This window comes from Oncorhynchus mykiss, chromosome 16 (assembly GCF_057628025.1).
Source record: "Oncorhynchus mykiss isolate SJ-2025 chromosome 16, ASM5762802v1, whole genome shotgun sequence".
Taxonomy (NCBI): domain Eukaryota; kingdom Metazoa; phylum Chordata; class Actinopteri; order Salmoniformes; family Salmonidae; genus Oncorhynchus; species Oncorhynchus mykiss.
The window spans coordinates 6269556-6282168 of NC_143037.1; the positions used below are offsets into that span (position 1 = coordinate 6269556).

The 12613-nt window shown below is 47.0% G+C and overlaps 1 protein-coding gene across 1 annotated transcript in view; it reads right to left on the reverse strand.

The window, feature by feature from the left end:
* The window catches only part of micu1 (mitochondrial calcium uptake 1), a 108357-nt gene that overhangs the window by 55709 nt on the left and 40035 nt on the right, over positions 1–12613 (reverse strand). Inside the window, exon 5 of the mRNA XM_036946048.2 lies at positions 11349–11392. Coding sequence (XP_036801943.2) covers positions 11349–11392 — 44 coding nt within the window. The remainder of the gene's footprint in view (positions 1–11348; positions 11393–12613) is intronic.

Sequence of the window (12613 nt, forward strand, 5' to 3'; positions counted from 1 at the left end):
CACCCTTTCCCTTCATGATAGCTTTGCACACTCTTGGCATCCTCTCAACTAGCTTCATGAGGTAGTCACCTGGAATGCATTTCAGTTAACAGGTGTACCTTGTTAAAAAGTTCATTTGTGGAATGTCTTTCGTTCTTAATGTATTTGAGTCAATCAGTTGTGTTGTGACAGGGTAGGGGTGGTATACAGAAGATAGCCCAGAGGAAAGGAAGACCCAGAGTTACCTTTGCTGCAGAGGATAATTTCATTACAGTTACCAGCCTCAGATTGCAGCCCAAATAAATGCTTCACAGAGTTCAAGAAACAGACATCTCAACATCAACGGTTCATTGGAGACTGTGTGAATCAAGCCTCCATGGTCGAATTGCTGCAAAGAAACCACTACTAAAGAACACCAATAAGAAGAGACTTGCTTGGGCCAAGAAACACAAGCAATGGACATTAGTGAATGGATGATCTCCACATGTGTATTTCCTACCGTGAAGCATGGAGGAGGAGGTGTTATGGTGTAGGGCGCTTTGCTGGTGACACTGTGATTTATTTAGAATTCAATGCACGCTTAACCAGCATGGCTACCACACCATTCTGCAGTGATAAGCCATCCCATCTGGTTTGCGCTTGGTGGGTCTATCATTGGTTTTTAAACAGGAAAATGACCCAACACACCTCCAGGTTGTGTAAGAGCTATGTGACCAAGAAGGAGAGTGAGTGAGTGCTGCATCAGATGACCTGGCCTCCACAATCACCCGACCTCAACCAAATTGAGATGGTTTGGGATGAGTTGGACCGCAGAGTGAAGGAAAAGCAGCCAGCAAGTGCTCAGCATGTGTGGGAACTCCTTCAAGATTGTTGGAAAAGCATTCCAGGTGAAGCTGGTTGAGAGAATGCCAAGAGTGTGCAAAGTTGTCATCAAGGCAAAGGGTGGCTACTTAGAAGAATATCAAATATATTTTGATTTGTTTAACACCTTTTTAGTTACCACATGATCCCATGTGTTATTTCATAGTTGTAATGTCCTCACTATTAATCTACAATGTAGAAAATAGTTTAAAAAAAGAAAAACCCTTGAATGAGTAGGTGTTTTAAAACTGTTGACTGGTAGTGTACATATGGAAGATCTCCAGGGGAGAGTGAAGTAGAGGCAGAGAGTGATGGAGGTAGAGAGGGAGGAATTAGGAGAGAGAGAGATGGAGGTAGAGAGGGAGGAATTAGAAGGAGAGAGAGATGGAGGTAGAGAGGGAGGAATTAGAAGGAGAGAGAGAGATGGAGGTAGAGAGGGAGGAATTAGAAGGAGAGAGAGAGATGGAGGTAGAGAGGGAGGATTAGAAGGAGAGAGAGAGATGGAAGGAGAGAGGGAGGAATTAGAAGGAGAGAGAGATGGAGGTAGAGAGGGAGGAATTAGAAGGAGAGAGAGAGGTGGAGGTAGAGAGTAGGGAGGGAGGAATTAGAAGGAGAGAGAGAGGTGGAGGTAGAGAGTAGGGAGGGAGGAATTAGAAGGAGAGAGAGATGGAGGTAGAGAGTATTGAGGGAGGAATTAGAAGGAGAGATGGGGTAGAGAGTATTGAGGGAGGAATTCGAAGGAGAGAGATGGATGTAGAGAGTAGGGAGGGAGGAATTAGAAGGAGAGAGAGATGGAGGCAGTTGGAGGTAGAGAGGTACAGTGAACAGAGTACACGGTTATCAGATCAGGCCTTGGTTCAAACACACACACATGCTGCTCGGGACACGCCTCATACCTGCCAGAAGTCCTGCAGAGAGGGAGGGGCGGATGGAGGGATGGAGGAGGGGAGAGGAGACAGCGAGGGAGGGGAAGGGACAGGTAATGAATAGGTAGGTAGGGGATAAGGGGGAGGGATGGTTGATAAAATGGGGGATTCGTCGGGTGGAGGAGGAGGAGGAGGAAGGGTTATTGGTTATATGGAGAAGATTGCCAGAGCAGGAGTAGATTCCACAGCAGATACATGAATAACAGCAACACATTACAATAACATTATAACAACTGATGGCATGGTCACAATGATATGAGGAGAGAGAAAGAGGGAGAGAGATACACTTAGACAGTGGAGGATTAAAGTCAATGGAACATTTTGTTTAAAAAACACAGGAGACCCAATTAGAAAATGTTAAAGAGCAATAGGGGAGTACCTAAACATACTAAGAGCAATAGGGGAGTACCCAAACATACTAAGAGCAATAGGGGAGTACCCAAACATACTAAGAGCAATAGGGGAGTACCCAAACATACTAAGAGCAGTAGGGGAGTACCCAAACATACTAAGAGCAGTAGGGGAGTACCTAAACATACTAAGAGCAGTAGGGGAGTACCTAAACATACTAAGAGCAGTAGGGGAGTACCTAAACATACTAAGAGCAGTAGGGGAGTACCTAAACATACTAAGAGCAGTAGGGGAGTACCTAAACATACTAAGAGCAGTAGGGGAGTACCCAAACATACTAAGAGCAGTAGGGGAGTACCCAAACATACTAAGAGCAGTAGGGGAGTACCCAAACATACTAAGAGCAGTAGGGGAGTACACAAACATACTAAGAGCAGTAGGGGAGTACCTAAACATACTAAGAGCAGTAGGGGAGTAGCCAAACATACTAAGAGCAGTAGGGGAGTACCCAAACATACTAAGAGCAGTAGGGGAGTACCCAAACATACTAAGAGCAGTAGGGGAGTACCCAAACATACTAAGAGCAGTACGGGAGTACCCAAACATACTACGAGCAGTACGGGAGTACCCAAACATACTAAGAGCAGTAGGGGAGTACACAAACATACTAAGAGCAGTAGGGGAGTACCCAAACATACTAAGAGCAGTAGGGGAGTACCCAAACATACTACGAGCAGTAGGGGAGTACCCAAACATACTACGAGCAGTAGGGGAGTACACAAACATACTAAGAGCAGTAGGGGAGTACCCAAACATACTAAGAGCAGTAGGGGAGTACCTAAACATACTAAGAGCAGTAGGGGAGTAGCCAAACATACTAAGAGCAGTAGGGGAGTACCCAAACATACTAAGAGCAGTAGGGGAGTACCCAAACATACTAAGAGCAGTACGGGAGTACCCAAACATACTACGAGCAGTACGGGAGTACCCAAACATACTAAGAGCAGTAGGGGAGTACACAAACATACTAAGAGCAGTAGGGGAGTACCCAAACATACTAAGAGCAGTAGGGGAGTACCCAAACATACTACGAGCAGTAGGGGAGTACCCAAACATACTACGAGCAGTAGGGGAGTACACAAACATACTAAGAGCAGTAGGGGAGTACCCAAACATACTAAGAGCAGTAGGGGAGTAGCCAAACATACTAAGAGCAGTAGGGGAGTAGCCAAACATACTAAGAGCAGTAGGGGAGTAGCCAAACATACTAAGAGCAGTAGGGGAGTAGCCAAACATACTAAGAGCAGTAGGGGAGTAGCCAAACATACTAAGAGCAGTAGGGGAGTAGCCAAACATACTAAGAGCATTAGGGGAGTACCCAAACATACTAAGAGCAGTAGGGGAGTACCCAAACATACTAAGAGCAGTAGGGGAGTACCTAAACATACTAAGAGCAGTACGGGAGTACCCAAACATACTAAGAGCAGTAGGGGAGTACCCAAACATACTAAGAGCAGTAGGGGAGTACCCAAACATACTAAGAGCAGTAGGGGAGTACCTAAACATACTAAGAGCAGTAGGGGAGTACCCAAACATACTAAGAGCAGTAGGGGAGTACCTAAACATACTAAGAGCAGTAGGGGAGTACCCAAACATACTAAGAGCAGTAGGGGAGTAGCCAAACATACTAAGAGCAGTAAGGGAGTACCCAAACATACTAAGAGCAGTAGGGGAGTACCCAAACATACTAAGAGCAGTAGGGGAGTACCCAAACATACTAAGAGCAGTAGGGGAGTACCCAAACATACTAAGAGCAGTAGGGGAGTACCCAAACATACTAAGAGCAGTAGGGGAGTACCCAAACATACTAAGAGCAGTAGGGGAGTACCCAAACATACTAAGAGCAGTACGGGAGTACCCAAACATACTAAGAGCAGTAGGGGAGTACCGAAATATTAAAAGCACAAACAATGGATAAATAAACAAAATGTGAAAAAAATATGGTGAGGGATTTTAGCACACACGAAAGGAGAGAAGAACTGAACGACCATTTTCCAATTAATATTTTTTTTAAAGAGATACAACTAGTACTCAAGCAGATTCCATTGTGATATCATTCCCCCCCCCAGACTAGGAGAAGCTCCATCCCCTGGGAACACCAGCCCCCCCCACTCCACCACCCCCCAACCAATCCCAATCTCCTCGTGTGAACCTCAGATTAGCATACTCTGACCATAAAACTGCCCTCGACTCAGGAGTTTCAGCTCGGGGAATTGTAGGTTACTGTAATTCTTACAACATTAATATTGCATCCCAGTCCAGTGGAATGGAGCGATTTCATAGGTTCTTGGCGAGGGAACGGGGGGAGGATGGAGAGAGGAGGGGGGAGGATGGAGAGAGGAGGGGGAAAGGAGGCTGGATAGAAAAGTGAGTGAAGTGTAATTCTGTTGCCAAGCCAGAGGACGCTATCAGGCCAATCAGGTGCGTTGGTGTGTGAGTGGTGAGTGGGTGTGTGTGTGTGTGTGTGTGTGTGTTTGCGAGTCAAGGGACTATCATCCACAGCTAGCCATGCATCATGTGTAGACTACTGTATAGTACAGAGAGAGATTTGCAAACAGAATGCCCAGAGATAGAGGTGACATATCGGCTACGTAGGGATCATCCATCTAGAACTCTGGAATGTTCCAGTTGATAGAGGGGGGTTAGCTTGGTTAAACCCATCTCAACTCTCTCTCTATACATTTTGATTGCTCATATACGCACACAAACTTGGTGGTCCAATACAGTGATTGAGAGAGAGAGAATGAGGGTATGTGGTGGCTAGGCAACCTAGCCTAGTTAAACCAGTCTGAATGCTAAACCGCAAATGGTGAGAGGAGAATTCAGACTGGTTAACTAGGCTGTTGCTTTGCCACAATAGATGTCTGTTTTTACTCACTCAATCACTTTAGTACACCTCAAGCTGTTGGTATGGACATTATAATGCTGTCTCATACCTCAACCTGTTGGTATGGACATTATAATGCTGTCTCATACCTCAAGCTGTTGGTATGGACATTATAATGCTGTCTCACACCTCAAGCTGTTGGTATGGACATTATAATGATGTCTCATACCTCAAGCTGTTGGTATGGACATTATAATGCTGTCTCACACCTCAAGCTGTTGGTATGGACATTATAATGCTGTCTCATACCTCAAGCTGTTGGTATGGATATTATAATGCTGTTTCACACCTCAAGCTGTTGGTATGGACATTATAATGCTGTCTCATACCTCAAGCTGTTGGTATGGACATTATAATGCTGTCTCATACCTCAAGCTGTTGGTATGGACATTATAATGCTGTCTCATACCTCAAGCTGTTGGTATGGAAATTATAATACCGTTTCACACCTCAAGCTGTTGGTATGGACATTATAATACCTTTTCACACCTCAAGCTGTTGGTATGGACATTATAATGCCATTTCATACCTCAAGCTGTTGGTATGGACATAATACCTTTTCACACCTCAAGCTGTTGGTATGGACATTATAATACCATTTCATACCTAAAGCTGTTGGTATGGACATTATAATACCATTTCATACCTAAAGCTGTTGGTATGGACATTATAATGCCATTTCATACCTAAAGCTGTTGGTATGGACATTATAATACCATTTCATACCTAAAGCTGTTGGTATGGACATTATAATACCATTTCATACCTAAAGCTGTTGGTATGGACATTATAATGCCATTTCATACCTCAAGCTGTTGGTATGGACATTATAATACCATTTCACACCTCAAGCTGTTGGTATGGACATTATAATACCATTTCATACCTAAAGCTGTTGGTATGGACATTATAATACCATTTCATACCTAAAGCTGTTGGTATGGACATTATAATACCATTTCATACCTAAAGCTGTTGGTATGGACATTATAATATCGTTTCACACCTCAAGCCGTTGGTATGGACACTATTCCATTTATATAAGGTTATATTGTGGAGCGTGGATTAAACACATGATGGAGCTAGTTCTGGATCAGAGAGCATGAATGTGCAAACATATTGTAAATCGTCCTTTGTTGACTATTCATATTTAAATAGTAGTTAAATAGTATAATCTCGGTTTTGTTTGCTTATCTAAAAATCAGTGCGGGGTTAGTGTCCTTGTCTGTGTAAACGTAAAAGGGGTGTGTGTGTGTGTGAGTGTGTGTGTGTGGATGTGTGTGTGTGTGTGTGTGTGTGTGTATTGAGCTGCAACACTTTTCTTATTTTATACTCCTGCTTTGTGTCGCTATGGTTACATAGAAAACACCAGGACGGCGTCCAAAAATGGCGTCCTATACCCTTTAAAGTGCACTACTTGTGACCAGGGCCCATATGGAATAGGCTACCGTTTGGGACTCCCCCAGGCACCTTCCATTCACCTTTACCGCATGAACAGAGATAAACACACAGTAGATATTGATCAACGAGCTGGGACAATGGCTTGTGTTTCCAATATATTGGATATCTGTCAGAGTCTGAGGGTTATTCAAATGACCTACTGACAACTGAATAGCCGGGGAGGTTGGGAGGGACGAGAGAGGGAAGGAGGGAGATGGAGTGTAGGAAAGGGGTAGGAGGGGAGGAGAGAAATGTAGGGTAGGGGGGAGGAGAGAAATGTAGGGTAGGGGGGAGGAGAGAAATGTAGGGTAGGGGGAGGAGAGAAATGTAGGGTAGGGGGAGGAGAGAAATGTAGGGTAGGGGGAGGAGAGAAATGTAGGGTAGGGGGAGGAGGGAGACATAGGGAAGGGGGGGTAGGGAGGAAGGAAGAAAGAAAGGAAGGAAGGGAGGGGAGAGGGTTAGGGTGGTCGTATAGAGAGGGGAGAGGGAAAGACGTAGGAGAGGGAGAGATGGACGGAGGAGAGGGAGAGATGGACGGAGGGAGGGGAGGGAGGGGAGAGGGTTAGGGAGGTCATATAGAGAGGGGAGAGGGAAGACGTAGGAGAGGGAGAGATGGACGGAGGAGAGGGAGAGATGGACGGAGGGAGGGGAGGGAGGGGAGGGGAGAGGGTTAGGGAGGTCATATAGAGAGGGGAGAGGGAAAGACGTAGGAGAGGGAGAGATGGACGGAGGGAGGGAGGGGACGGAGGGAGGGAGGGGAGTGGGTTAGGGAGGTCATATAGAGAGGGGAGAGGGAAAGACGTAGGGGAGGGAGAGTGAAGAACGGAGGAGAGTGAGGGAGGGAGTGAGGGAGGGAGGGAGAAAATACCTTGCCGCCGACTCGACTCTTTAATCTGTGATTTGTGTCTTGACGGTTTCTCCAACACATTAGTGATAAAGAGAGTGAGGGAGGGAAGGAAAGTTTCATAGCACATGATTGATAGATAGCAGGGTGATTATTCATTAAGGCCTCTGGGAGAACTGATGGGCCCCAATAACGAGGTTAAACACATTATTACTATTCGTGTACTAACAATCTATTGATGAGGAGGGAGAGAGAGAGGGTGGGAGGAGAGAGAGAGGGTGGGAGGGAGGGAGGGAGAGAGAGAGGGTGGGAGGGAGGGAGGGAGAGAGAGAGGGGGGAGGGTGGGAGGGAGGGAGGGAGAGAGAGGGAGGGAGGGAGGGAGGGAGGGAGGGAGAGAGAGGGAGGGAGGGAGGGAGGGAGGGAGGGAGGGAGGGAGGGAGGGAGGGAGGGAGGGAGGGAGGGAGGGAGAGAGAGAGGGAGAGAGAGGGAGAGAGAGGGAGAGAGAGGGAGAGAGAGGGGGGGGGAGAGGGGGGGGGAGGGAAAGGGGGAGAGGGAGGGAAAGGGGAGAGGGAGGAAAGGGGAGAGGGGGGAGGGAGGGAGCGATAAGTGGGAGGGAGGGAGAGAGAAGGAGCAAGTTAGGGAGGGTCTGGAAATAGGTTGATCCTCACTGGGACTGTATGATATGTGGTGGGGATGGATGGTTACTCTGACAGCTAATTAACCACTAATTACTGTGGCAGAAAAATTAACTGCTTCCGTTGTCTCCGCATCGTAGATCAATGAAGACGTGTGACTGGAAGAGATCTACCAACAGGCATTATATGAAAGGAAACCAGAGCAAAACTAAAGGCAGGGCTTGGAATTCAACATGGCGTTTTCTCTGGATCAAAATGGGGCTGAGGTGGTGGGCGTGGCAAGGGCGGGGCAAGGGCGTGTTCGCCGGCCAAAATCTTTTAGATGCCGCAGACAAGAATGTTGCTGTTCTAAAGCCAATTTCCTGCTATTCTACACATTTTGCCATGACTCATGGTATCTGAGTGACTCAAAACGGGGGCCACGTTACCCCTGAAAAGCATCATTTTGGAGAACGAGATTCTCTCGGTCTATAGTTTTATTTTGGTGATTGTTAGTTCTCAAAGATCTTTTTTTTGTGTGTTTTATTTGCTCCATTATCTTGTCTATTTACTTTATATCTGCTATTAGCCTCAAGTTTAATCTTCACTAAACAAATAAATTGATTTTTTTTAAATAAATTACTGTTTGGACTTACAGCAGACAGCCCGCCCCAAAACTTTTCTGTGCAGAAAAAACCCTGGAGAAAGAATAAGAAAGGTGACAGGGATGGGTGTAGGTGGCTAATCTATGACCCTAACGTTGTTCTCTTATCTCGTCTAGGGCCATTACTCTGCTCCAAGGTCCACCCGTCAGCCTATAAATACCACTAAATAGACCATTATGGTCTGGTAGGCAGGTCCACTAGTTGAGTCTCTTAATGATCAAGTGTTACACAGTTAACTACACGCGGAGCAAAGCTGTTCTCTGAGACACAGAGTAAGGCAAGGCTGACGTCAGAACTTGTTCACAGTTTGGTGAATCGGAGTTTGGTGAATCGGAGTTTGGTGAATCGGAGTTTGGTGAATCGGAGTAATCGGAGTTTGGTGAATCAGAGTAATCAGAGTTTGGTGAATCAGAGTTTAGTGAATCAGAGTTTGGTGAATCAGAGTTTGGTGAATCAGAGTGTTCTGCCAGAGGAGAGAAGACCGGTAACTAGAGAATACCGGAACAGAGATGTGGTACTCTCTTCAAAGTGCTTATTAGTGATGGACGTCATGTCATGGGAGTAGTTGTTGGTTCTTTAACAGAGCCTCCTTTTGGGCTTTGCTATTCACCCTTCAGTCTGTCTGAGGATAGGAGGGAGGTGCTGTTGTCAAGACAGGAACAGGGTTTGGTTTCTGAGTACAGCCCTTACTATTGATGGAAATTGACATCTTGTCCTGGGACATGTGGTGCTCAGTCTTTACACTCTCCCTAATATAGGCCACAGCTAGTTGCCACCCTTCTGTTGACTGGCAGGCATCCTTAGGGGACGGGGACATGGGTACGCCCGCCAACTGATTACTACTGATGGGATCAATTCATTACGATTTAATAGGATAAACTAACCCTACACTTGTCTGGCAGCTGTCCACATCTGCCTCGTCCCTTCCTCCTTAAAGCCTGCTGTCCACATCTCCCTCGTCCCTTCCTCCTTAAAGCCTGCTGTCCACATCTCCCTCGTCCCTTCCTCCTTAAAGCCTGCTGTCCACATCTGCCTCGTCCCTTCCTCCTTAAAGCCTGCTGTCCACATCTCCCTCGTCCCTTCCTCCTTAAAGCCTGCTGTCCACATCTCCCTCGTCCCTTCCTCCTTAAAGCCTGCTGTCCACATCTCCCTCATCCCTTCCTCCTTAAAGCCTGCTATCCACATCTCCCTCGTCCCTTCCTCCTTAAAGCATGCTGTCCACATCTCCCTCGTCCCTTCCTCCTTAAAGCATGCTGTCCACATCTCCCTCATCCCTTCCTCCTTAAAGCCTGCTATCCACATCTCCCTCGTCCCTTCCTCCTTAAAGCCTGCTATCCACATCTCCCTCGTCCCTTCCTCCTTAAAGCATGCTGTCCACATCTCCCTTGTCCCTTCCTCCTTAAAGCCTGTTAGATGGCCAGCTGGATAGAACACCACTCTGTCATAAGGCCCTCTACTGATGCAGCAAAAGAGTGAATGTCAAAGCCGTTTAAGAGAGTGGTGGTAAGTGTGTCGTTGGAGACGAACATTAGATTAGTAGTGGATGGGTCTGGAGCTGGGATTGTGGATATGGGCCGAAACAGCGTTCATCTGCCAATTCTGTCTTCTCTTCATTATATTAGCTCAGGATCTGGAGTCTCTCGAACTCACAAGCAGCAGCATCTTCGCAATTAGACCCCATTTGATGCTGCCGTTTATAAACCCTTATAACCTTTAAAAATAAATGAAGAACCTGCTTATTAAACTTATTGTAAACCTGATAAAACTGTGGTATTTAAAATTAAAATAAAATAGTCCTGAATTTAAAAAGCAGCTTCAAAGAGTTTTTATTTTGCAAATGATGTTGTTATCTGAGCGGTGCCCTTCACTTCCTTCTCATCCTGTACTCCAGTGTTCCCTAATCATAGTCCAGGGGACCCCCGAGCGCTACAGACCTCATAACACCAATCAACTCAAAGCTTTGGATTTGAATCAGTGTATGAGACAAAAACCAAACTGTGTCATCCCTTCAGGTGCCCGGGACCAGGATGAAGAAACACCGCTCTAGAGAGTGATAGGTTATAAAACTGTTGAATCTCACGATGAAATATATTCCACCTCAATAACCCCCCCCACCCCCCCCCCCATTGCAATTATGACTAACGCAGTTCCATGGTCATCCACTCAGGATTACTCTCTCACACTTCACTCTCACAGTCTGAAAACAGAGGTGGAATGAGAGTTTTATGAAACGAGGTTGTGTATCACAAATGGAAACATGTTCCTAATAGACCACACTAGTTTTGTCAAGAGCCCTATGGGTCATGATATGGCTTAGGGAGTCATTTGGGACACACCCCCTAGGTAATGAAAGAATGTAAGAGCTGGGACTTCAACAAGAGATCGGTAGGTACCCTTTCTATTCACCCACCCGGGCTGCCATCCTTCCTTTTGGCCATGGCCTGCTGCCCCCCCCCCCCCCTCCCCCTCCCTCCCTCCCTGCCCACCCTCCCTGCCGCCCTCCCTCCCTCCCTCCCTGCCCACCCTCGCCGCCCTCCCTCCCTCGCCACCCTGCCCACCCTCGCCGCCCTCCCTCCCTCGCCACCCTCCCTGCCTCCCTCCCGCCAACACTCCCTCCCACCCGCCCGCCCACCCTCCCTCCCTCCCTCCCACCCGCCCTCCTGCCCACCCGCACTCCCTCCCTCCCTCCCTCCTGCCCACCCACACTCCCTCCTTCCTTACCTTTCCATCATATCGCTTCACCTGGAACTGATCCAGACCCAGGTCTATGAGAGACAGAGACAGGGAGGGAGGGACAAAGAGACAGACAGGGAGGGAGGGACAAAGAGAGAGACAGAGAGGGAGGGAGGGACAGGGAGGGAGGGAGGGAGGGAGGGAGGGAGGGAGGGAGGGCGGGAGGGACAAAGCAAGAGACAGAGACAGAGACAAAGAGAGAGACAGAGACAAAGAGAGAGACAGGGACAAAGAGAGAGACAAGAGAGAGACAGGGACAAAGAGAGAGACAGAGACAGAGACAGGGACAAAGAGAGAGACAGAGACATGGACAAAGAGAGAGACAGGGAGGGAGGGACAAAGAGAGAAACAGGGAGGGAGGGACAAGAGAGAGAGAGAAACAGAGGAGAAAAAGAGAAAAAAATGCACTGTTAATGTTTATAAAATGACAAATACAACGAGACAGAGCGACAGAGCAAGAGATCGAGTTACGACTAACATTACATAACAATTTACAAAACGAGTCCAGTTTGCAGAGCAGAGTGTATATGTACAGTAGGGCCTTGGTCCCAAATGGCACCCTATTCCCTATAAACAATCACTAAAAAGAGCTCTGGTCAAAAGCACTATGTAGGGAATAGGCTGGCATTTAGGATACATGGACTTCAGTGGCCATTTTAAAATGTATTTCTAGAGTGAAGTGACACAGATTAATAACCACCAATAACAACCCAGTCTCAAATACACTCTGACATCAAACCAGCATTGATTCATCTGTTCATTAATCATGTTGATTTATTTGGAGAAAAATAAGATGTATTTCAAAATGTTAGCGGATGTTAGCTGCTGGGTAGTTTTATTTTATTTGACAAAATGTGTAAACAAGTGTTTTAAATTCATACTTTTAAGTCCTCTGGGAATACAATGTTAATCTTGATGCATGATTTTACACAAATACATTCTAGTCAACTCATGTCGTTGTCATGCAATACTAGAAGAATTGGCTATAAAACACATTCAGTAGGAGAACCCAAGGCCAGATGAAATGCCCGCACCACCCTGGGTTTAAACCGCCCCGCACCACCCTGGGTTTAAACCGCCCCGCACCGCCCTGGGTTTAAACCGCCCCGTACCGCCCTGGGTTTAAACCGCCCCGTACCGCCCTGGGTTTAAACCGCCCCGCACCGCCCTGGGTTTAAACCGCCCCGTACCGCCCTGGGTTTAAACCGCCCCGCACCGCCCTGGGTTTAAACCGCCCCGCACCACCCTGGGTT